The sequence below is a fragment of the Palaemon carinicauda genome, chromosome 26 (genome assembly GCF_036898095.1).
Source record: "Palaemon carinicauda isolate YSFRI2023 chromosome 26, ASM3689809v2, whole genome shotgun sequence".
Taxonomy (NCBI): Eukaryota; Metazoa; Arthropoda; class Malacostraca; order Decapoda; family Palaemonidae; genus Palaemon; species Palaemon carinicauda.
Genome location: NC_090750.1, coordinates 90,210,326 through 90,236,047, shown reverse-complemented (window position 1 = coordinate 90,236,047; position 25,722 = coordinate 90,210,326). Strand labels below are relative to the sequence as shown.

The window sequence follows — 25,722 nt, the reverse complement described above, 5'->3', positions numbered from 1 at the left end:
TGTCAAAATGTTTAAAAATAATTTATATACATTTGCCAGTGTGGTTACATTGCCCTTTATTGTGGTAATTTGTTTTATTGAATTTTCACAAGTTATGTCATTCTCATCTGAACCTGGTAACATAAGGTTTTAGTCATTGTGTAAAACTGCTATATGGAATGGAGTAAGATCTTAATTCTGCAGAAGTGATGTGAGGGTTCAAAAATTTTCCAATCAGGATTTAGCTGCTTCTCTGATAATCACAATTCGACTGGGGCTCTTTCCCCCGCTCCCTCTCATTCTCCTACCACTAATTTATCTTCCATCCTTGTTTCTTCTCCATATCAACAGCCTCCTTTTATGAATAGAACTTACCTGGCAGTTATATATACATAGCTAATTATCTCTATTTCGGCAGAATTTTTCTAAACTAGGCAACCGCCTTGTGGTGGTTGGGTGGTAACACCCGTTAAAGGGTGGTAGGAGGAATCATTCCCGTTTTCTGTTCTTCAGTTCATCTCTGCTGGCCGGATCGACAACACGTTGGTCCGTCATTAAGAGTTTTTCTTCGCTTTCCCTGCTCGGTGTACCAGTCTGTTTTTTTGGTGAAGTACTCTGATTTGGGGTTTTGGCGATCGTGTATTTTGTTTTCTCTTAGCTTTTTTGCTGTTTTTTCATTATGAGTGAAAAGAGTCATTACCGTATCTGCGAATGAGGAATGTAAGGTGAGACTACCGAAAATGGCGGTAGACCCTCACACCGTTTGTTCTAATTGTAGGGGTTTTGTTTGTGCCCTTGATAATAGGTGCGGGGAATGTAAGGTTTTGGATGAGAAAGATTGGTTAATTATGAAGCGCTATGTGCGTAAGCTAGAGCTCGGTAGAGTTAGGAGAGCTTCTAGGTCTAAGTCTAAGTCTGTTAGTGGTAAGGAAGACGAACTTAGCGTAGATTTATCTATTGAACCTATAATTGATTCCTCTTTGGAAGTTGATCCTTCCCTTGAGGTAGTAACTCCTGCACCTCCTACAGGTTCCGTATCTACGGATGACCCTCGGTACGCTAGCCTGGCGGCCGAGTTGAAGGCCATTAAAGAACAACTGGAGGCCTTTAAAGGTAAGGAAAGTGAAAGTGCTTGTGTTAGTGCAGTGGAGGTGGCGACTGACCGAATCTGTCATACCCCTAGGCCTAGACCTCTACCAAGCTCCCAGGACCAAGGGAGAAGGTACGTCGATGACCGAAAGGGGGTGAGAGGTACGTACCCTCAGTCAGCCGTCGCCTCAGACAATCCTGTTGTCGATTCCCAGGCTGCTATTGACCGTCACGGGAAAGACGTGTCGGATGTGTTGTTTTCTTCTCCGAATTCGTCCAGACGTAAATGGAAGTTTGAAGCTTCAAGACCTACTAAGAGGAGATGGAACCGTGACGAACGGTCTCGTTCTTTCTCTCCCGGTTCTAGCAGTTATGAACCTTGTCCGTCGGAGGATGATTTCGACTCCGTGCCTGTGAAAAGGGCGAAGCCTACTGCCGAAGATCCTCCCCCTTCTACGAGTGTTATTCGTCAGCCCCCCCCCCCCCCTTCGGGGCCGCAAGACCCAGCTGATGTTGCTAAATCCTTTATGTCTGTCATGCAGGAACAACTTTTGACTTTAGTGCAAGCCTTTAGCCGCCCTCACGCCCAGTCTGACACGTAAAGACGACTCTTTACCGATTAAGAAGTCTGCTTCTAAGAGAGAACGGAGTTCTTCTTTAAAGAAAACTTCTCCCTCTCTACTCCAGGATGAGGAATGTGTGCTTTCGCCAGGTGATACTTCTTCGCGATACCAGAACGATACGGTTTCTCATTCTCGATACCGGGACGATACCTTATCGAACGATGCTGCTTCTCGTTCTCGATGCCGAGACGATACCGCCTCCCGTTCACGATACCAGCACGATACCTCCTCTCGTTCGCTTCGCCATGACGATACCTCCTCTTGTTCGCTTCGCCACGACGATACCTCCTCTCGTTCACGACGCCACGACGATACCGACCCTAGTTCTCGACGCCACGACGATACCGCCTCTCGTTCACGACGCCACGACGATACCGCCTCTCGTTCTCGCCGCCACGACGATACCGCCTCTCGCTCTCGACATCAGAACGACTCTGCCTCTCGTTCTCGGTCCCAGGGCGATACCACCCTGCCTCTTCGGGACGATACTGCCTCTCGTCCCAAGGATTCTTCTAGCGCGGGACTCCAGGATGCAACCCGTCTTTTGCAGGATGATGCCTTTGATTTGCCCTTGTCGGGTTCTAAGGATCCTTCTTCTCTTTCGAAGGATATTGCAGATGTGGATCAGGACCTCGAGGATGTTTCTGATGACGATGATAATCCTGCCGACGCTGCGGGAGATTACAAAGTTCTCTCTCGCTCCCTTCTTGAACTTTTTGGAGAGGAATTCCAACCTGCTGCCCCTCAATCTCCTCAGTCCCAATTTAACAGAAAGAAGGCCAAAAAACAGTCGGCCTTCATCAAGATGAAGCTGTCTATCTCCACAAAGAAGGCTCTCTCGAAGATTGATGACTGGATGAAGGAGCGGAGACTAACAGTTAAGACTTCCTTCTCGTTTCCACCAGCTCGTCTTGCTTCAAGAGCGGGTATGTGGTATGCAACTGGAGAACCTTTGGGTCTGGGAGTGCCTTCCTCCTCCAAGGGTGACTTCTCTGGTTTAGTGGACTCTGCTAGAAGGCATGCTCTCAACTCAGCCAAGGTCATATGGTCGATGTCGGAGCTGGATTATCTCGTCAAAGGTATTTTTAGAGCCTTTGAGGTTTTTAGTTTCCTAGACTGGTCGCTTGGGACTCTCGCAAGGAAAACTGACCAGATGGAAGGATCTAGGGACCTTACCAGTATTATGTCCTGTATGGATAAGGCCCTCAGAGATGGGGCGAATGAGTTGGCGGCTCTGTTCTCAGCTGGGGTCCTAAAGAAGAGAGCTCTGCTTTGCTCTTTTGCTTCTAGGTCTGTTACCACTGCACAAAAGTCTGAGCTTCTTTACGCCCCCCTCTCTCAACATCTTTTTCCCGAGTCCCTGGTTAATGACATTACGCTTTCTCTGGCCCAAAAAGCCACCCAAGACCTTTTATCTCGTTCTGCTCGTAAGCTCTTGGCAGCCCCTCCTTCTTCTTTGAAACGGGAGGAAAGGAGATTCCAGCAGCCCTTTCGGGGCAGGACTACTTCAAGACCAGATTTTAGAGGGAGAAGGCAAGAATCAGGACCAAGATCTACCAGGGGTTATTTCAGACCTCGCTTCAGAAAATTAAGTTCATCTCCTCCAGACAGTAGGCGCAAGACTGTCAGGTTTTTGGCAGTCTTGGAAGAGGAGAGGGGCGGACACCTGGTCCCTCTCAGTCATCAAGGAAGGATACAAGATCCCCTTTCTGAAAAAACCTCCTCTCGCAGATGCTCCGCTGGCCTTAGTAGCCCGTTACTCAGATCCGGGGAAACAGAAGGCCCTAGTAGACCTTGTCGACCAAATGCTAGACAAGGGGGCGATAGAACCGGTTCGGGATCTATCCTCCCCAGGCTTTTACAACCGCCTGTTTCGGGTCCCCAAGAGCTCGGGCGGATGGAGACCCGTCCTGGATGTCAGCGCTCTCAACGTATTTGTGGAGAAGACAAAGTTCTCCATGGAGACAACTCAGTCGGTGCTGGCGTCAGTACGTCCAAGGGACTGGATGGTGTCCCTCGACTTGCAGGACGCATATTTCCATGTCCCCATCCATCCGACTTCGAGGAAGTACCTGAGATTTGTAATGCAGGGAAAGTGCTTCCAATTCAGAGCTCTCTGCTTCGGTCTCAGCACGGCTCCTCAAGTCTTCACCAGGGTAATGGCGAATGTGTCAGGTTGGCTGCATCAGGAGGGGATAAGGATATCCTTCTATCTGGACGATTGGCTGATTCGTTCACGATCGAGGGAGAAATGTCTGGAGGATTTACGGAAGACTTTTATGATGGCTCAAGATCTAGGCCTGGTCATCAACAGGGAGAAGTCTCAGATCAGACCGAATCAGACTATTCTCTATTTGGGGATAGTTCTGAATTCAGTTCTTTTTCGGGCTTCTCCCTCTCAGGAAAGACAGACCAAGTGTCTCGTAAAAGTCAGAACTTTCCTGGACAAGAAGAGATGCACAGCGAAGGAGTGGATGAGTTTGCTGGGGACTCTATCCTCCCTCGAACAGGTTGTCTCTCTGGGGAGACTCCACCTAAGGCTTCTTCAGCACTTTCTTTCGAAGACGTGGAACAGAAAGATGAAGGAAGACTCCTTTTCCTTCCCCATTCCAATAGAAGTCAAGACTCTTCTGAAGTGGTGGCTGGACCCAACCTTGTTAGGGGAAGGGATCTCCTTACACAAGAAGAACCCAGACCTAGTGTTGTTTTCAGACGCATCAGAGTCAGGCTGGGGGGCAACACTAGGAAGCAAGGAGGTCTCAGGCTATTGGGAAGGAGTTCAGCTGGGATGGCACATCAACAACAAGGAGCTGATGGCCATTTTTCTGGGGCTAAAGGCCTTCAAGGATTTGGTGTCTGGGAAGATTGTGGAGGTCAACTCAGACAACACCACAGCTCTTGCTTACATCAGGAAGCAAGGAGGGACTCACTCTCTGTCTCTGTTCGAGACAGCAAGAGAGCTCCTTTTTTGGGCGAAGGAGAACAGGATAAACCTGCTGACGAGGTTTGTTCAGGGACAGAAGAATGTGAGGGCGGACATGCTCAGCAGGAAAGGGCAGGTCCTTCCCGCAGAATGGACCCTCAACCAACAGGTCTGTCAGAGTCTCTGGAGGCTGTGGGGGAGACCCCTCATCGATCTTTTCGCCTCCAACTTATCCAAGAGGATCCCCATCTATTGCTCCCTAGTTCCGGACAAGGAGGCAATAGCAGTAGACGCCTTTTTGATGGATTGGACGGGGATGGACACTTATGCTTTTCCCCCGTTCAAGATCAATCTGGTAGTCAGGAAATTCGCCCTCCTCGATTCGGGACGGATGATCCTGATAGCTCCGTTCTGGCCGATGAGGGAATGGTTCACGGAGGTGGTGGACTTGTTGATGGACTTTCCAAGAAGCCTCCCTGCAAGTCCAAATCTGCTCAGACAACCCCACTTCGAGAGATATCATCAAAACCCCCTCGCTCTCAATCTGACTGCCTTCAGACTATCGAGAAGCTCGTCAGATCGAGAGGCTTTTCAGCGCAAGCTGCGAAAGCTATCGCCAGAGCGAGGAGAGTCTCTTCGCAGAGGGTCTACCAGTCCAAGTGGGAGACTTTTAGAGCTTGGTGTAGGAAGCACAAGATTTCCTCATCCACTACCTCTGTGAGCCAGATTGCGGATTTCTTGTTGTACCTCAGGCAGGACGCTAAGCTAGCTGTGTCCACTATCAAGGGGTACAAAAGTATGCTCTCTTCCGTCTGTCGGCATAGAGGCTTGGACTTGTCTCGGGATAAGGACTTACATGACCTCTTGAAGTCTTTTGAGACGACCAAGCAGACCCGGTTAAAGCCCCCTTCTTGGAACCTTGATGTGGTGCTTAAATTTCTGTGCACCAAGAGATTTGAGCCCATCTCACAGGCTCCCCTTAGGGAGGTTACCAAGAAGACCCTCTTTCTTTTGGCCTTAGCAACAGCTAAAAGAGTTAGTGAAGTCCATGCAATTGAAAAACAGGTAGGCTTCAATCTGAATATGGCAGTTTGTGCCTTGAGATTGGACTTTCTCGCTAAGAACGAGAACCCTTCTAAGCCCTGGCTGAGGACCTTTGAGGTTCCTAACTTGACCAACCTAGTGGGTCAAGAGCAAGAGAGGCTGCTCTGTCCAGTACGAGCCCTCAAGACCTACTTGTCTCGCACGAAAAGTGTGAGAGGCTCTTCTAGCTCCCTGTGGTGTTCTGTGAAAGGTCCTCAGAAGCCCCTTTCCAAGAACGCTTTGTCCTTTTTCCTGAGGGAAGTGATAAGAGAAGCGCATCTCTTGTGTGAGGAGGAACACTTCGGACGTTTAAAAGTGCAAGCTCACGAAGTGAGGGCCATTGCGACCTCGCTTGCTTACCGCAAGAACATGTCGCTCCGTCAAATTATGGATGCGACATTCTGGAGGAGCAACTCTGTGTTCGCCTCTCATTACCTCAGAGAGGTGAGGGTGGATTATGAGAAATGTTATACCTTGGGACCATACGTAGCTACGGCTTCTGTATTAGGCAAAGGAGTTACTACCTCCCCTCAACCTTAGTTTTATTTACTTGTGCATAGGTTGGTGTATTTTTTATTGGTTGTCTGAGGACTTCGACTTGTGTACAGTCACTTCAGTCTAGTTAGATAATTTTTATCTACTTTGCAAATGTTAGGTGGTTGGTTTGGTAAGGTTGCGGTTTTTATTTTGGGCAGTAGGTAGTCCTGAAGTCTAGTCAGATTGTTGGTCTCACCCCGTTGACAGACTCGATTGAGTGTTTTCAGCACTGCAGGTCACATCCTGGCTGACACTCCTAAGGGAAAGCGACTCAAGAGGCAGGAACCTTTGAAGTCGGCTACCTTAGCAGGTAAGGAATCAAGGTGTTTATTTATCCTACAGCTTTTTTTGTTGTTTCCCCAACGATGTTTACTGTCTATCACCCTCCTCCAAGTGTGTTAATCAGCTATGTATATATAACTGCCAGGTAACTTCTATTCATAAAAATGGAGTTTTTATGATAAAACAAAGTTTTATGAATACTTACCTGGCAGTTATATATACATTCGAAGGCCCACCCACCTCCCCTCAGGAGACAGGTCGTGCATAGATGAACTGAAGAACAGAAAACGGGAATGATTCCTCCTACCACCTTTTAACGGGTGTTACCACCCAACCACCACAAGGCGGTTGCTTAGTTTAGAAAAATTCTGCCGAAATAGAGATAATTAGCTATGTATATATAACTGCCAGGTAAGTATTCATAAAACTTTGTTTTATCTTAAAAACTCCATTTTTCCAGTTCCCCTCAGGGCAAACCTAGTAAAGTGCAAAACATTGATATGTGAAAGAAAATGTTTGACAATTCAACTGGTGCTTTTTATTCTGGTAGCCTCTATAGTGCTTTTTTTGGTGCCTGGTTATCTGTTTACTGTATTTTATTTTCCCATATTGAGCTTAATTTCCCTTTTTGAGCCTCTGGTCTCATAGCATTGTGCTTTTCCAACCCAGGTCACAACTTGGCTAGTAATAATAATGAAAGCTTTCAGTATGGTGGAACAGTAATAGTATATGTATCCTATTCTGTATAGCTAGAGAATTCCATTCTTATCCCTGGTTTTACTTTTCAAATATCATACTTATGCTATCCTCTTAATGAGAAAACTGGGCAGAGTTACATTAAATGATACTACCCTCTTTATGAATGAAATTTGCTGAGGAATTGTGACTAATACTATCCTTTTAATGAATGAAGTTGACTGAGTTGTTGTGACTGGTGGTGGAGGTGAAGCTTGAACTCGTATTTGATCTTAATATACATCTGGGTGTTAATTCTAGGTTTACATTTATTCATTATTTGTTTATCATATTACAGTAACACCCCAGTGGTTAAACTTTATTCGTAACGAAAGGCCATACATACGCAGATTTGTTCTAACACCAAATTAATTGCACTAAAGATGGTTACTGTGTTGTAAATAGGATTAATCTATTGGGTAACGGAGGAGGTGAGGAGGGAGAAGTCTAATGGGAAAGGGATCTCTGGTAGTGGTATCACTCGCCCTAGTTTTAATACCGACACCCTTTAGGGGTGAGCGAGCTGGATATATTCCTAGCATTCCATGCAACTTTTTTTCTCTGGTATATTTAGCAGTATTTATACCTTTGAAATGATGCTTTAAGGAGCATTTCACTGGGCGACACAGGTTCCTCGCCCAGAAATAGATTTTTCCTTTGTCAAAATCCCTTTTTAAAGCATTTTTGCATGAAGTTTAGTGTACTTATTTACACAAATAAATTCCTTAAAAATAGATATTAAAATAACGGCTTCACCTTTATCAAGGAGATTTAATGTCCTAATTGGAAGGTTGTTTTGCTAAATCAGACACAAATACACTGCACTCATTTGTTGATTATCTCTTTTTCTATTGGTATTTTCAAAAGCCATACAGTCAAATAAAAAAAAAAGCCACCAGCTGCGTTTTGCAGTTGTGGATTGAGAGAAAGAGTTAACTAAGGGCACCTCTGTTAAACTTTTGTCGTGGTAGGAAATATATATATATTTCGGTCGTACAGGTTCTAGCATATCGTTACAGTATTGCCCATTTAATTAGTGAATATCTTTTGATTTCTTCAACAAATCGGTTTCAGAAATATCATTCAAGCCATTATTTCTTCAAATTTAGATTCCCAACATCTGGGGGTTCCTGTGTATAGTACATGTGTGTGTTATTTTGTTTTGAGTGAAGATTTACTCTATATCTTTCGGCCTTTCAAACCTTTTTCTCTTTTCCTTAAAACCTTTTCATATAGATTTGCTGTGTTTTCCTAAATCATATGATTTTCTTTAAATTTTAACATTTCAAAAAATATATTGTCAATCTTATTTGCTGTAAAAACTTCATTAGATTTTTAGTTCTTTAATCTAGGCTATATGTGACATTCCAAGCATCTAGAGACAAAATCATTATGAACATCAGGCGAGTATAGAAATATTAAATTTTATTATCAAAATTTTGATTTTATTATAAACTTAACAGGTTAACAGTTGTTATTGACTTGAATGTTTTCTTACATAATGCTTAATATATTAAAGCTACAATTTTCATGTGATCTAAAAAAACAAAACAGTATTGATTACACAATCATATATGGTGAGTGAGTTGAGTTTTATGAAATATTTTTTTATATTTTGTATATGTCTAGTTGTGTAAGACAGATTTCTATAAGCTTAATTGTGTACAACATTGAAACTACCTATATTTTGAGAAATTGAATGTTAGTATGAGGATAATTTTAAATGATAAATTAAATCTAAATTTGATTATATTGTTGCTTAACTCCTTTGTATATAAACTGAGTTATCTTTAAGATGTAATAAGTTGTTGGTTGTATAGAAAAATTTTCATTAGAAACTAAAGTTACTGTGTTTTAAATTTCCCCATTATTGTTTATTGGGCCTTGTAATTTTAATGTTGGATAATTTTATATAGGTCATTATGCCATACAGTGTATATCTGAAAGGATTTTTTGTTTAATGTTTATTTAAGTTGCCTGTCTTCCTTTTTAGCGAGCAAGAAATTTTACGAGAAGAAATCAAATCTCTAAATGCCGTCAAGTCTAGGTTCAAGCTCCGTATTACGGAACTAGAAGATGAAATTAAGAAGATCAAAGAAGAAGCAGAAAAGAACACCAAGGCTAACAAATCGGATGACGAGGTAATTGACTTCTATTGGTATTGTTATAATGCAGGGTCGTCCAAGTTTAGTCTGAGGGCCACTCTTTGTGTATGTACAGTATAAGTGTGTGTGTGTTTCAAGATAAACGGTAACTCTAATTTCTAAATAAAAAAAGATGTATATATATTTTTACTTTTAAGCGAGCTACTTTCAAAATTAGAGATTTTATGATTATTTTTATATCTGTTATTAATGATAGAATAATGATTGACTGCTGAGGCTATGTAATAATTTTTATCTTAGTCTTGTACCATTCAAAAGGTTTAATATAGTTTTAAAGGTTTGTATGGAGTATTTGAGTTTTTTTATGTATGAAGTTTATTTGTATTTGAAATAATTTTGCATGGTTTTTTTTTTTAGATCTATTTATGAAAAATAATGTTTGTTATGATGATAATTTGGATTATAATGTTAATAATAATTACTGTATTATTTTGATATTAATACAGTAGTAATGATGATTATAAATATAATAATTGTATTAATAATAACTTAATAATATAGACCTAAACTTTGGTAGCGATGGAGAGGAGATAATTTTCTTAATGTTTCTAACGAGGATGAATTTTCCCTCGGTAGTCTACACAAATAGCTCAGTTGTTTTCCACACTGATTTTCATGCTCTAATTTTAGTTTCTCATCTGTGCTTTTCATCCCTTTTAATCACTGTATTGATATGAAAAGAATCTCTCTCTCTCTCTCTCTCTCTCTCTCTCTCTCTCTCTCTCTCTCTCTCTCTCTCTCTCTCTCTCTCTCTCAACAGTGTTTAGTATTTGTCGAAATGGTTGCTTGCTTTTCAACTCCTCTAGTGAACAGCCAGTGGTCATTGGGTTAAGCATAGTCATTTAGTGTTAGTTTTGTCAGGAGGACGTACCGATGGCACAACGGAAGAGATTCACTCGTGTCGAAATGGCGAGAGTGCTGATGGAGAGGAATCAGTACAAAGAACGTTTCATGGAGCTGCAAGAAGCCGTTCGTTGGACGGAGATGATCCGCGCTTCGAGAAATGACGATGGCGAGGAAAAGAAGGGAAGGCAGACTATATGGAAGTTGTAAGTATCGGTTATTTTGCATATTGGTGTCAAGGTTATGTACTGTAATTAGGAGTCTGTTACTTAGGCTTTTGAGCCTTATTGGTATTTAGTTATAGCTTTGAAATATTTAAAAAGGTCTGGAATCTTTGAAAAAGATAAGCTTAAAAGAAATTAGACTTTCCCCCTGTGGGCTCTGCCTCAGTGGCAATGGACATGTTAATTAATTTATTTCTAGTGTAGTTTTTTATGGTTGTTATAACTTTTTTTTTTCAAATTGCCTCTGAAAACTCGATGGTGGATTAGTTGGGAGTTTTAAGTTGAAGAAAGGAGATATTGTTTAATTCTGTTTGCTTGGATGTCCCAAAGTTTTCATAAACTTTACTTTATTAATGGTTTAGCAAATACAAGTAGAGATCTCTTTTAAGCATTCTGAAATCAAGCCAACATGGCATGGCTGAAGAAGTTATAAGATTTGTCAGAATTTTTTAGGTTTTGGAGTGTGGTTGCCAGCACTGTCTCTTACATATATAGATCATCGAAATAAACAGAATTTATTGTGTACGAGGCACCGGGTGTACTTGCGGGAAACTGGCAGATGCGGGATTGTGGGGGCGCATCTCTCCCCTCCCCCCAAATTAGAAGGAAATGAAGTGCTGACTAGTTACTGGGAGATTGGTGGTAGAGAGGAGGAATAGAGAAATTGATTTTTCATTTAAGGTCTAGAAATCCCACTCTGTTACCCCTGTGACTCGAAGAGTTATTAGAGTGATAAATTTTCATTTTACAAATATTCTTCTAATTTGTTGAATTTTCCATGTAAATTTTTTGGACAATCATAAATTTTGAAGAAAGTATTACTCAGTAAAAAAAAACCTGATAACTAATAGTTTCTCTGACTTGTGCTGAGCTAGCTTTCTGATAGCATAACTTTGAGATAAGTCTTTAGGATATAAATTAAATTCACTTTTATTGTTTTTATGTTATGTTTATTGAGGGAATATAAACTTTTAATGACACAATTATAATGAACTTGTAAAAGAATTATAGATATTTGAAAGTATATTTCCGATAAATGGTACTGTACTCATACTCAATTTGTGTTTGGAATATATTGAAATGGTATCATAGTATCACATTGATTGAGGAAATTATTTTGTGTCTTTTTCAGCTTCAGTAACCTCTTTAGCACTAGTGAAAGGCCACAAAGAAAACCTTTACCCTACGGCGGTGGGGTGAGGTATAACGCTCCGGGCCATCAGGTCACGCCAGCCTTAGACACTATGCGTCGTAAGAATCTTAACGACCACAGGCGGAAAGGCTTAGAATTCTTTGACGCAGAATTGTAAGTATATTACCTTAATGGTTGTTTTTAAGGCTTTGCCAATATGGGTTCCACATTTGTATAAAGAGAATCATAGCTCTCATGGCTGCTGAACATTTTGAGATGAAATGCAATGTATATATGTATTCATAATGATTCAATATATGAATAGGATTGCAAACGTTTGCTTGATGGTAACGTAAAGTAAATTATTGTTATGGAGTAAATAAGTAGTCTTAAGTAGTCTTTTTATTGTTAAATACTATCACCCTGCCAATTATGCCTGTTATTCCTGTAAAATAGCCATAACCCATCTATAGAGCATAGATTCAGATTTTGCTTCTGTAATTCAAATGTAATTTATTGCCTTTTTACCTTAAACTATTAATTTGTTGTGTATTTGCATACTTTTCACTTTTTTTAGACACAACACTTATCCATTATCCCAGAAATAGTGCGGGGAACTTGGGAAGCACCCACATGAGTTTCTACGGGTCTAATAATTATGTTCACAACTGAAGTATTTAGTTTTCTATGGTGTGGATAGTATTATAGATCGGTGTAAAGCTTTAGCATGACATTCTGGTTAACTATATACTGTAAATCCAAGCATGCACATACAATCTTACCAGTAGATGCTGTAATCTTGAACACAATAGCTATTATTCGGCACTAACATTCTGTTGAACACTTTAGTTCCTGGTTTTTTGTAGCTTCGGCTCCATTCTCATTCACTATATTCACTAGATGTATGTTAATGACAGGAATCTTTATGAAGCCTAGCAGAGTTTAACATTTAATATGTAATTTTGGCATTTGAAACTTTATCTGCTTTTTCTAGAAAGTATATACAGTATAAGGTACTTGAATTCAGATTGGCTTAATTCAAATTGTTTTTATAAGGCTGTGTATTTAAGTTGGTAATGTAGTAATATTATTGCAAGCAAGATCAATGGTTCAATGTAAATGGGTACTGGTGTGAAAGGAATGAGCAACCTTACTCATAATCATCTGGCCTAGTATGCATTTCTCTCCATAGCAATCTTCTACTGTAGTGTTATTTAATGGTATAGTACTAGATGTTACTATAGAATCATTTAATGATACCAAGTAACATTTTGTTGAGTATTCTGTCTTTTATCAATCACATCTTCCTTTCGCAAGTATGAATAGTATGGTGTATAGCTAGCTGGGTAGTGTTACTGACGTAGGAACCATTGCATTATTTGAAAGTTATTCTTTACTTCCAGCATGGGGAAGCACTAACGGTTTTAACTACCAATTGAATCCTTAGTGACATGCTAACTGTCATTTACTTCATCCCACATAGCTGACACACTTAAGCTTTTTTTTTATCCAGTTTCATACTTTCATTTAGAACAAATTCTTTGTTCAAGCTATATCACTCAAGAATTACTTTTCAATGTTGATTGATGATAAATACAGTACTGTAGATAGCTATGTTATATATCACTGGAATTGTCAAGGTGCAGACTCACATCACATTTTTCATGTAAGAGTTATGAACATTTCAAGTCATAATCTCTTTTCATGAAATTTTATCCGCTCTGTCGAGTTCCAAAAATTCCTTAAGCAAATAGCAAGTTTATTATTTTCATGAAACTCCCTTGATGTTCATGTAGTTTCTTTCTCGAAGCCTGGTTTTATATCGGTGTATACCCTAAAGTTGAAGGTTAACCGTTTTCTTTTTCCTTTCAATAGACTTAGGCCTCTAGGACAGTATTGAAATAATCTGGTGATTAATAGGAATGTCCTTCGTTTATATATATTCCCTGTTGAAGCCCCTTGGCTTATAGCATCCTGCTTTTCCAACTAGGGTTGTAGCTTAGCAATTGATAATAATAGTAATAGCCCCTTTGTCTTTCAAGTCTTCTCATCCCTTACTGTAGGAAATTATCTATTAAATTTCTTAGTCCTGATCTAGATATTAATCTCTTGCACCGTCGTTCAATTAGTTCGTTATGCATGTTGCTTAAGATTTTTCATAATTCTGACCATCCTTGACATTCAGATCTTCCCGGACAGTACCATCCTGTTCGTAATACTAGGTATGCAGTTGATTGTAAGAGTCGTTACTTACCCATCATGGGACTTAATATTACACAGTATTCTAGAAGTTTTATTCCCACTGTGACCAAGTTGTGGAATGGTCTTCCTAATCAGGTAGTTGAATCCGTACAACTTGCAGCAAATGTTTTCATGTTGAACAGGCTGATCTAAGTCTTTTTATAGTTTATTTATGGAAGATTGTTTTAATGTTACTGTGTAAAATATTTTATTTTTAATTATTCATTACTTCTCATAGTTTATTACTTCATTATTTCCTTTCCTCACTGGGCTATTTTTCCATGTTGGAGCCCTTGGGCTTATAGCATCTTGCTTTTCCAACTAGGGTTGCAGTCTAGCTAGTAATAATAATGATAATAATAATAGAAGCGTTAGTAATTCCTGTGAGATTTGGTCAAGGGAGTTATTACTGTGAGATCATTGTCCTCATTCTCTTTTTGTTTTGTGCTGGAATATTATTATTAGGGTAATATTTGTGAAGAGTATGATCACTTACTATCTATCTACCAGGTGAAAGTAAAGACAGTAGCTGATCATGGAATGTAAAACGTAATTAATTTAGTTCGAGAATGAAAAGACAAATGCCATTAAAAGCCAGATTATCTCAATACTTTACCAGAGGACTAACCCAATTGAAAGGAAAGAAAATGAGAAATTTTTAGTTTTAGTGTATATATCGATTTAAGACCAGGCTATGGACAGCGAAGCAAATTGAATGTCAGGTGAGTAAACTGTGAATATGAATTGACTTTTTGAAATTCCATTCTTTTACATTCCCTTTATAGAAGCTACTACCCTTTTCTGTTATTTGCTAGTTCATGTTGTGGACAGCTGTACACTTTGCATTCATGTGTGTATTTATTTGATTTGTCTTATTATGGTTTCTCTTGTCTTATGAATATGTTTTGTAGTTTTTTTCTGTGACTTTTATCAACTTTTGTTGTGAAAGGTGATTTCACTATTAATCTCTGTATCACAGAACTACCACCAAGAAACTTGTGAGAAGATATCTTTTATTCATAAATGAATGACCAAAACTCTCAATTTCAACAAAAATGTGTTGTATATTGATTTTGAGAAATGGGGAATAATTATAAAGAAGAATTGTGTCGAGAGTCGAGATGCTTAGTACGAGGTAGCGTGAATTTCAGGTAGACTACGGTACTTATACGCAACTTATTAGTTTAGATTCACTTCCCAAATGAGTTGTTTTAGTTACAAGAATTAGTATTCAATAGTGTACCTTGCATAGAAATAAATTTTAATTAATTTTCCATCTAACAGATATCCTAGGCTATTATTGTTGATACAACCCTAACCTATATTTGGTATATCCATACTATCTGTCTATTCATTTGAGGATCCCTCCTCCATAAGTCTGGATTAGCGAGATTGTAGTGTACAGTGCCATTAAATCTGGGAGAGTGTTTGTTAGCATTAAGCAGGAAAAAATTCTTACAAAAGATATTTCTCAAGAAGTACTTTGACATTTGAAATTTTTTTGAAATTATGTTTTAAAAGTCAGCAAGATTACCCAAAGAACCACAGGAAGACGCAGTAATCTCCAAGTTTTATATTTAACAGATTTCTTTGGCATTGATCTTGGGTTATTGGAGGTATTTTCTGTAAAAGAATGTGATGGGATAAATGTATTATGGAAACTAAATATTGAAACTCATTTTGAATATTCAACATAATCTTGAGATACCTTTTCTTTACACCTTGATGAAATAATTCATAGATTTAAAAGTAGAGATCGTGGTGTGTCTGTTGTTACTTGGTACTCGTATCTCTTTTAGTATCCGTTATAGTTTTGGGAGATTAGCTCACACTTTTCCTTTGGTAAATTATAATAATAGCATGTGGTTTCACTTTTGTTCTTTTTTTGTATGTTGAATCGTCCTGTCTCATTTTGTTTTGTTTTAAGAAGTTATTTTACATGTAATTTTTCTCCCTTCCTTTATCCTGTGCTATAACCTGCTATGCACCGCTTACACCATTATTACCACCTTTTTGCTTTGCGTAACACCCCAATCCTGCATGCAACGCAACACCTTACACACACTGCACAGGGATGACAGTCCAGAGGATGTGAGTCGGGAACCATCACCCCTTAGCTTCCTCTTCCCCTCCTCCAGTTCCTCGGAAAAACTCCAACAGAGACGGGCAACAGAAAGACGGGAGCAGTACAAACAAGTGCGTGCTCACGTCAAGAAAGAAGACGGCAGGATGCATGCGTACGGGTGGAGTCTACCCGTAAAGACGGGTCAGAAAGCCATAGAAGGTCCACAAGCACAACCAAAGAGCACTGCTTCAACTCATGTGCCTGTTCCAGTACCTGTGTATTGCCGCCCGCTGATGGAAAAAGAACCTGGAATGAAGGTATGAGTTCTGTGCGAGTTGAATTTTTTCAGCTGTAATATTTATTTACAAAGGTAGCTCCAACCATTCCACTTGGAATTTCATTAAATGGTTAGTACATGCTGAAGTAAATCTTAAGACCATATAATTAGTATGAAGTTTCTTCTTAATTTTGGAGCCCCTTATTTTGTCGAGAGTCAGCAAAGAGCAAGAGTCATGGTGCAGTGATTAAGTTCAGTCTTTTGTTTACATCTCAACTTGGAAGTAAAAGAATGCCTAATATGAATTACATTTATCACTACTGCTGAACAATAAATACATATATAATTTAGAAAGTGCATATTTTGTAGAAAAACAATACTTACAGTAGTATACTACTGTTAAGGCTTAAAGTTCATAAATGGTTGGGATACGCCCATAGGGGTTTTCAGTGAATTTTAGTTGTCCCCATTAACAATAGATGACGCTGGTCTGAGAGCTAAAGCCCACAGGTAAAAATTTTTATAGAGGAGTTTTCCGGTCTTCCCTTTACTGTCTTTTGCTCTTTATCGTGACCATTGAGGAAACTGCATAAATTATAGCTTGGGAGCTACCATGTATAGATAATCTAATGTTAGCAATAAAATCTGATGGAGAAGCTGTAGAAATGTTTAAAAGGCAGAGATGATGAGGTTTCATTGTAGTGTATTACAGGGCAATGTAACCTAGGAAAACAACTACTTTTTCTTATAGAAAAAATTACGCTCTCCGAAAATGACACTCGTTCCCGTCGCAAATTAATAGTTTCAGAAATATATATACATCTACATCCTCCAATAATGGGGGACCCCCAGTGGGAACTCGGGGTTTTGGGTGGGGAATCGATATATAAACGTAAAACAAGCCTTTTCTTTTCTATACATTACCTTCTTGAAATTATAATAACCGGAGGAAAATACAAAACAGTATATCTGGATAAACTTTGGAGGCGCCGTTACAAAGATTGTGTCATGAAAAAATACAGTAACCAGTGCTGCCAACGTCCGATGTAGATCAAATGTTATTTTGTGACCTGTCATACTACTAGGCTAGGTTAGGTGGGTTTGTTAGGTTCTGTGCCCTTTTTGTACTTTTTATATATTGAGTAAAACTTATATGGAGAAATTATTTAAAATACATATGGAAATATCTACCATTACTATCTTTAGTAATGTCAGCATGTCGTTGGTAACTCTGTGTACCATACGTCATCGTTGGTAACACTATGTATTATTGGTAACGTTGCTAATGTTATCGTTCGTTCGTTCGTAAGAGAACTCAAAGTTATCCGAATTGGTTGATCTGTTTGTTTCCGATTGAAATGAACATCAAATTCGGTTAATTCACGTTATTTACGGAAAACAATTATATATCGTTTCCCCAGTATGTTTTCCCCACCCAAAACCCCGAGTTCCCACTGGGGGTCCCCCATTATCGTAGGATATAGATGTATATATATTTCTGAAACTATTCATTTGCGACGGAAACGAGTGTCATTTTTGAAGAGAGCGTAATTTTTTCTATAAGAAACAATAGTTTTTTTCCTAGGTTACATTGCCCTGTAATTCACTACAAAAATACCGATGATGATTTTTATTAAAGTAAAACAAAGCTTATGGTGACCAAAATGAAAAACGCTTGTGCAGCATAATAGCCATGTAGCAGCTGTGGGTGACATTACGGTGTTGCAAAAAAGGGCTGAGGAAAGCAAATATACTAGGGGTCAGAATTTCATTTCCCTAATTGTAAAAGAATAGAAGAGAAACAAATGAAAGAGAGGTGTGAACAGGTTCTAGAATGGATAGAATAGTTTTAAGTAAGCAACAAGGTGAACTATGGAGCCCGGATTGAGAGGCAGTTGGAAATAAAATTATCTTCAACCTTGTTGAAATGGAAAAAAATTGGCTTGACATTTGGTATATAAGTTATCCCTTTTAAAATAGAGAATAAAGACGAACTATCCATATATTAAACCTGTTTTTCTGAAATATGGGCACTGACCAAGAATAAAATTTTTAAAAGGTGTGGCCATTGAGTGGAAAGCTTCATGGCCTGATGCTTTCTTGAGATCATAATACAAATTAAGAAATTATAGATATTTTTAGATGGTGGGAAGATGAGAGATCTCAAGATTGAAATGTTTGGTTACTATATGTGAAATCTAACAGAGGCCCTTTGTGTCAATAGGCGTAGGAGGTGAGGATGATGATGTGATACGTAGAGAAGGGATGATGAGTAGTCAATCAGATAAACAAGAGATATAGAATCTGTAAGAAAAGAACCTATAATTAAAGCCAAGGAAAGTATGGAATCATAAGCTGGTTGGAATTTAGTCAGAAAGTTTACAGTACAGAGGAATGTAGAGAGAACTGTCTTCATGTCTATCCCCATAACAAATAAAAATGGTGTAAAGCCATATAAAATTATATCTGTATCCAGATTATACAATATTTGTTTCTAATTACAAAACCAATATCATTTTTGCAACAGATATGGTGTGCAGCAGGTGTTAATCTTACCGGAGGAAGAACTAAAGATGGCGGAAGTATTGTAGGAGCAAGTGTCTTTTATTCTGGTGATACTGAAATTACACAGCTCAAACCCGGAGATGATATAGAGCAATTAGATTTAGAGCTCAAGGTAAAACTTTCTTTTGTCATTTTAGATGTTAAAAAAGTGACTGATGAGTTTTGACCTTGAAAACATTTGGTGATTTTAATTCTTGTATATGTTGGAGATTTTGAATATTGAATAGACTATTATTTCAAGCCAGCATAAATTTTCCTTTTTTTTATCTTCAATAAAATCATTACAGTATATAGTATATCTATAATATTGCATTGTTCTTTGGATATTGAGTACTTTAGTTGAATATTGTTTAGAATATTTGATATCTTATGTTTAGTTTTATAGAACAACATTAATATTTTTCCCTACAGGAAAATGAGAGGGATAGAAAAGATGGTGAACTTCTAGAGCAAACCCTTTCTTCATTGGTATGGATATGTACGTCTACACATTCCATCAGTAAAGTAACAGTCATAGACGCCAACAACCCAGCGGACATTCTAGAATCTTTTCATGTTTGTTCTTCTCACCTTCTTTGTATAGCTAGTGTTCCAGGTAAGGTCATGAAAATTTCATTACATTCAAGTTACTTGCTGGAAGTTACTATTCCGACACTGTATGGTTACAATATTAATCAATAAGTTTTATTTGTTCTCAGTTCAGCGGTACAGCAACTTTGGTATGTTCTTGTATTTTTATAAAAAAAATGTATTTTGTTAATATATCAGTTCTGTTTACAGCAGGATTCGTATAATCTCATTATTGACCATATTTACACAGTTATTATTATTATTATCATCACTTGCTAAGCTACAACCTGTTGGAAAAGCAGGATGCTATAAGCCCAGGGGCTCCAACGGAAAATAGCTCAGTGAGGAAAGGGAACAAGGAAAAATGAAATATCTTACGAAAGCGCAATATTAAAATAAGTATCACTTTATAAACTATAAAAACTTTAACAAAACAAGAGGAAGAGAAATAAGATTTCAGATTGAATAGTGTGCCTGAATGTACCCTCAAGCAAGATTTATCAATATTGAAATACGATACGGTATATAAAAGCATACCTAAAGAATAAAAATATATAATTAGTAAAATAAGTGAATTAATATGGAATGAGTGAACATTGAACTTCACTGTACAGTAGTACCTGTTGCGCAGAAAGTCAATGGCTTAAGTGTAAGGTGGCAAGGAGGGTAGGAGGTGGTGGTGTTAGCATTTCTTGGAAGGGCAGTCTCCCTTCATGATATGTTGGATAACTGCCTTTCTGGGGTTCTTTCCCTTCTATGCCTCTTCTATGGCACAAACTGTGATTCAGTTGCTGGCCATTTTACTGACATTGTCTCAACCTCTCTTTTACTAGGTTTTCTGATATGACTTAATGCGTAACCATTGTGAAAACTGCCTTCTTCTTCTAGCTCAAATTTATGAAATCGGCCTTGGCTAGCCAGTAAAAATTTCACTAGAATCTAATTCATTACTCTTTTCTATGGCATTTATAATGTCGGAATGTATTTGCTTCGCCTTTTCTCATGTGATTTACTCTAAAACGTTATCACCCATCAAGTGTTTTTCTTTAATAGATAAGATATTAATTTTGCTACTCCTACTTCTTTACTGTCCTCTTTATTTTTCAAAATGCAGATTGTTGATTTAGGCATACCATACTCTGGAAGTGTCAATCTTGCAGACACCATTTTCGGCATTTTCAATTATCTCCTTTCTTAGTTCCATAGTGGTTCTCAGAATGTTCCTTTTGGCTTTATCGCGTCTACCACTAACCTTTTAAGGAGCCATTGTGTATGAATAAACAGTAAAAACAATGAAAGTAAATTAGCTGAATAGATAACAATGATATTTCGCGCATCTGAGCCAAGTGAGGGCTATGAGTAAACAGAGCTATTCGCCTTTATATCAGAAACTTCTGTTAACTTGGCTAAATGTCTTAACCCATACAGGTTCTTTCAAGTTGTTTGATCATTGAATTTTTGTTTGAAATTTGGGGCAAACCATTTTAGAATTTGTTCGATCACCGAATTGTTAAAGCCTAGGACATTCAATCTTCTAGGTATTACCTCACTCAAATGTATATCAGCTGTTGATGGAATTATTTTATTACTTCATTAGTTTACTGTATTCAGTTTTCAAATACTTTACAAATAAATTTTGTTTCTCTATGAGTTGTGTATACATAACAATGACCTTCCACTGTCTTGGATTAGAGTTCTCTTGCTTGAGGGCAAACCCGGGCTTGTTGTTTTGTCCTATTGCTCTTCCTCCTGTTTTTTTTTAAGTTTTTATAGTTTTATATATAAAAGATCTAATTTAATGTTGTTACTGTTCTTAAAATCGTTTATTTTTGAAGTTTATTTCCTTATTTCCTTTCCTCACTGGGCTATTTTTCCCTGTTGGAGAGCCCTTGGGCTTATACCATCTTGCTTTTTCAACTAAGGTTATAGCTTTACTTGTAATAATGATATTAATGTTTACTGTAATTCACAGCTTCATCAAGTACTATAGTGAATTACACCATTAACGTAAATGCATAATAGATTGCAGCATGTCCGTTTCTTACGATTGATTTTCTGTTGTTCTTCTAAGGTGCCAAGGAATCTGATTACTCGTTAGATGACGTAGCCGATGATCCTCCACAAAGTAATAGCGATCCTCCCGAGGACCCCGGTGCCAACGAAAGTAAAGAAAAAGACGAGAGTGCAGCGTCAGTTGGCACCCTCTCCTTCATAAGTTGCGCAGCAGGGAGTGACACGGGAGCAGCCGAGTCTCCACCTGAAAAGGAGCCCGAAGGTATGTTATACATTTGCCATAATTTCAGAAGGAGCCTGTTTTGTATGGGAGTGAATCTGCAGATCTATGTAATGCTTTTTGCTTTTTGATTGTATTGTGTTGTTGAAAGAATCTCTAACCAAACTATGCTTTCTCACCTTTTCAGTAATGGTAGTTGGTGCTTTGTCATTAGTATTTTTGCTCACAGTCAAGCCAGGGAATATTTGCTCTGCACAATTTTCATTCAAGAACTTAGTTTATTGTGTAGGGTTACATTATCAAAAATGAAATTTATAAGGAAGGCAAGAATAGTCTAGTAATCTATATTCATACTTTATAATGACATGTTATCTGTACCAGATTTATACTTGCTGTTATTACAGAATTGTAATTTGTTAGTAAAAATGCAGAGGTCATCTTTAATATCATTTGGGTAATTATTTTCCTTTACATAGTGATCTTTGGAATTGCAAGATATTTATTTTTACTATGAACCTCCCCTGATATTCATATTGTTTCTTTCGTAGCTTGGTTTATATTGACATTTAAACCAAAATTACTGTGTAAATTTCCTTTTCTTTTCCTTTATAAGGTTAGGCCTCAAGTAAATTATTTAGACAATCTCATGGTTGATGGCAGTAATCTCGGATTAGGTATGCCACAGATACTCTGTATTTTCAGTCTTCTCGTCACTTGCATGTGCTAGGTCGGCTTACGTTACCCCACTCCGTATTATGGAACCGTTAAGAATTGAATAGGCTATTAGTGACTATTAGGAATGTCACAGGATAACAAAATATTACTACATTCAGTCAGGAGAGAAAAATATGAATTTAGATTTTAGTGTACCGCTTTGTAAGAGTCGAACACTTCTCTTAGAGCCTCACACTCTAAATTTATTTTAGATTCTTCTGTGATATAATCTCCTTACCACAACCCAGTCAGCTCTATTAGACCACTGGATTTCAAGGCAAAAAACAGCTGGTAGCCTGGATCCTAATATCCGTCCACTTGCTGAAGAAAGCGCTCGTAATTATTGCCCAAGCTTCAAGAAAAGCATTATGAAAATCGGGTGACTAGAAAATAATTTTACTACTAAAATTCCATGTTTTAGGTTATGATGTAATAGTTTTGAATGTAGTCTTACTTAAACATGTGATAATTTTGCTATAGCGGTAATAATTCTTTTCAACATGCTGTACTGTAAAAATTCTATTCATAGTTTTAATCTCAACATGATAGAAATTTTTTTTTTCCTCTTCAGGAAAAATCTTTGCTTGCAAACCCATTGCTTATTAACCCTCTTTAGTTCACTCACAATTAAGAAATTATTTTTAGACTCGAAAGTAGTTTCATTCATTTTAAATTCATTCTTATTACTAACCTTCTTGGTCGGTTAGGGAGGAGATCCCAGATACTCCTAAGAAAGTAGTTCGAGGTAAGTACTGTTAGGAAAAATACAAATTACTTAAAATTCTTTATTTTATTGCGAAGGATAGTGCTGCTGAAAACCTTAGAATTGTTTAGTTGAGACCTGTGGGATCCTTAGGAAATTGGGTTGGAGATTGATCTTTTGATATTACTATTATTATTATTACTAGCCAAGCTACAACCCTAATTGGAAAAGCAAGATGCTATGAGCCCAAGGGCTCCAATAGGGAAAAATAGCCCAGTAGGGAAAGGAAATAGGGAAATAAGTAAATTATGAGAACAAGTTAACAATAGATTATTCTAAAACAGTAAAAACGTCAGAACAGGTAATTCATGAAAATGTTTATAATGTCCAATTATCCAACTCGGCTGACACTTAAATTTATTGTGAAATTGTACTTCTGGAAGTGAGTATGTTAAAGACAAAGCCTGGTTCAATATTGGTTGTAATTTTCCTTATTTGAAGAAACAAGGGCCTTATAATCATTGGAAAAGTAACAGATCAGATTTGAATTTAAATAAGTATACTCTCTTAGATGTTGCTAAGAGAATTTAGGCTTCAAATGAAAAGGAATACAATTTGACCACAAAGGAAACACTTTCTGGTATAACCCTGGGACATAAATGGAGGGCCACCCTTAAATGTGCACTCTTTGGTGTAGACTTAACAGTTTCTCCTTTATTTAAACCAGATGGCTCTGTCACTCACTGTCAAAAGGAAAAGGCAATCCTTTTGGCTGATGTATTTGACAGTAATCATAGTACTGAGAAACTCTATCTTCCTCGTTCCTGTTTTCCTGAAGCTAAACTAACTTGTTTAGCGTTTTGGTCCAAAGAAATTAAAACTAACTGGACTTTGATGCTTATGGAGGTTGTAAACCCAAGCAATATTTTTGCTTTGTTTCTCCTAAAGACAGCTGAGTTCTTAGTTCCTCAAATGTGTTATTTTTTAAAAGTTAGTAAGATCTTGTTGGAGATATGGTAATCTTACTATACAGTATTAGGTAAATGTGTTTGTGGTAGCTCTAGCTCTGCTGATTACTTCCCAATTTCTATAACTCTATTTTAGCCAAAGTGTTTGAACTTATTTGGGTAGAATGATTAAATAGGTATGCGGGAGGTAATCATATGTTCCCTAATTTGAAATTTGACTTTCACAAAGGCTTTAAAATATCCGATGCTCTTCTTACAATTTCCAATGCTGTACAGAAATGCATTAATTTTGGTCAGGAAGTTCATAAGATTGGCTTTGATCTTAGTGCTGCATTTGACCGTGTTAAGCATAAGGCCCCTATTTTCAAACTTGAACAAATGGGAATAGGTGTGTCTTTTCTAAGCATCATTGTTGAATTTTTAAGTGATAGATTGCAAAGAGTAATTATTCAGGGGCTCCGTAGTGGTTATATGAAACCATTGGTAGGTAGTAGGTTGGCCAGCGTACCAGCCACCCATTCAGATACTACCGCTAGAGGGTTATTGGGTCCTTTGACTGACCAGACAGTACTACATTGGATCCTTCTCTCTGGTTACGGCTCTTTTTTCTTTACCTACACATACACAGAATAGTCTGGCTTATTGTTTCCACAGTCTCCTGTGTCTTCATACACCTGACAACACTGGGATTACCAAACAATTCTTCTTTGCTCAACGGGTTAACTACTGCAATGTAATGGTTCTGTGACTACTTTCTTGGTAATGGGAGAAGAGACTTTAGCTATGGTAAGCAGCTCTTCTAGGACACTCTAAAATCAAACCATAGTTCTCTAGTCTAGGGTAATGCCATAGCCTCTATACCATGGTATTTCACTGCCTTGGGTTAGAGTTCTATTGCTTGAGGGTATACTCAGACACTATTCTATCATATTTCTCTTCCTCCTGTTTTTTTTTTTTTTTTTAAGTTTTTATAGTTTATACTGTATATGAAAGATCTAATTTAATGTTGTTACTGTTCTTAAGAACTGTCTGTTGTTTTATCACCAAAGATAGAAAGAACTTTAAAATTTTACCGTCATAATTTAGAAAGTGCACCGAAATGAATATTATGGCATATGAGCATTTTTCGTGTTTTTATGACTTAGTTTTATGAAGAAAAACTGTGAAAAGTATCAACTCTTCTGTGCCCTTTGCTAACTTTTTTATTTAAAGTGTCTCAACCACACGGATTTTGGTAGCGGAAAGTATTTGCTCTGTTGTGTATGTTCTACAGGTACATTCTCTCAAGAATTCTAAAAGAATCCTATAATCTTCCAATGAAATTAATTTAACATTGAATTAAAGGTTATTTTGTTGTTATCAATAACTCATGTTACACTGCATGTCAGTATTAACTCGTGTTATCCTGTTAGTGAGTAATTTACTTGGCTGGGAATGTCACGTTATTGATGAGTTTGCTGAAAAGTGTAGTGTTTAAACACCAGATAATAACTGTGATTTCAAAGATGGACATGAAAATGGGAGGAGCACTTATTCTGAATCAGAGATGAGGAGGTAGCAAGATAGAAACCGAAAAACAAAATGTCATGAATTTTAGTTGAATATTTAGGCCAGATGAGAATTCAGTCAAGAACAGCACAGGGCAAAAAATTTTGGACAACATATAATGCCACGATCATAAATCTTGCTGTAAACACATTACAGTACTTATGATTGTTTTAAGGTGTGGGTCCTAGGTTGGATTTGTATAGGTATCAAGCCGAATGTAGAG

At 37.9% G+C, this 25,722-nt stretch overlaps 1 protein-coding gene across 26 annotated transcripts in view; it reads left to right on the top strand.

The window, feature by feature from the left end:
* The window catches only part of syd (JNK-interacting protein syd), a 144,058-nt gene that overhangs the window by 52,748 nt on the left and 65,588 nt on the right, over window positions 1–25,722 (top strand). For 21 of the 26 annotated variants that reach the window (XM_068349950.1, XM_068349938.1, XM_068349962.1 and 18 more), the window contains 7 exons: window positions 9,245–9,392; window positions 10,278–10,465; window positions 11,616–11,789; window positions 15,929–16,238; window positions 18,726–18,875; window positions 19,175–19,358; window positions 21,405–21,608. In XM_068349950.1, the coding sequence (XP_068206051.1) occupies window positions 9,245–9,392; window positions 10,278–10,465; window positions 11,616–11,789; window positions 15,929–16,238; window positions 18,726–18,875; window positions 19,175–19,358; window positions 21,405–21,608 (1,358 nt within the window). The remainder of the gene's footprint in view (window positions 1–9,244; window positions 9,393–10,277; window positions 10,466–11,615; window positions 11,790–15,928; window positions 16,239–18,725; window positions 18,876–19,174; window positions 19,359–21,404; window positions 21,609–25,722) is intronic. The other 5 variants (XM_068349960.1, XM_068349957.1, XM_068349954.1 and 2 more) reach the window with 3 other exon arrangements.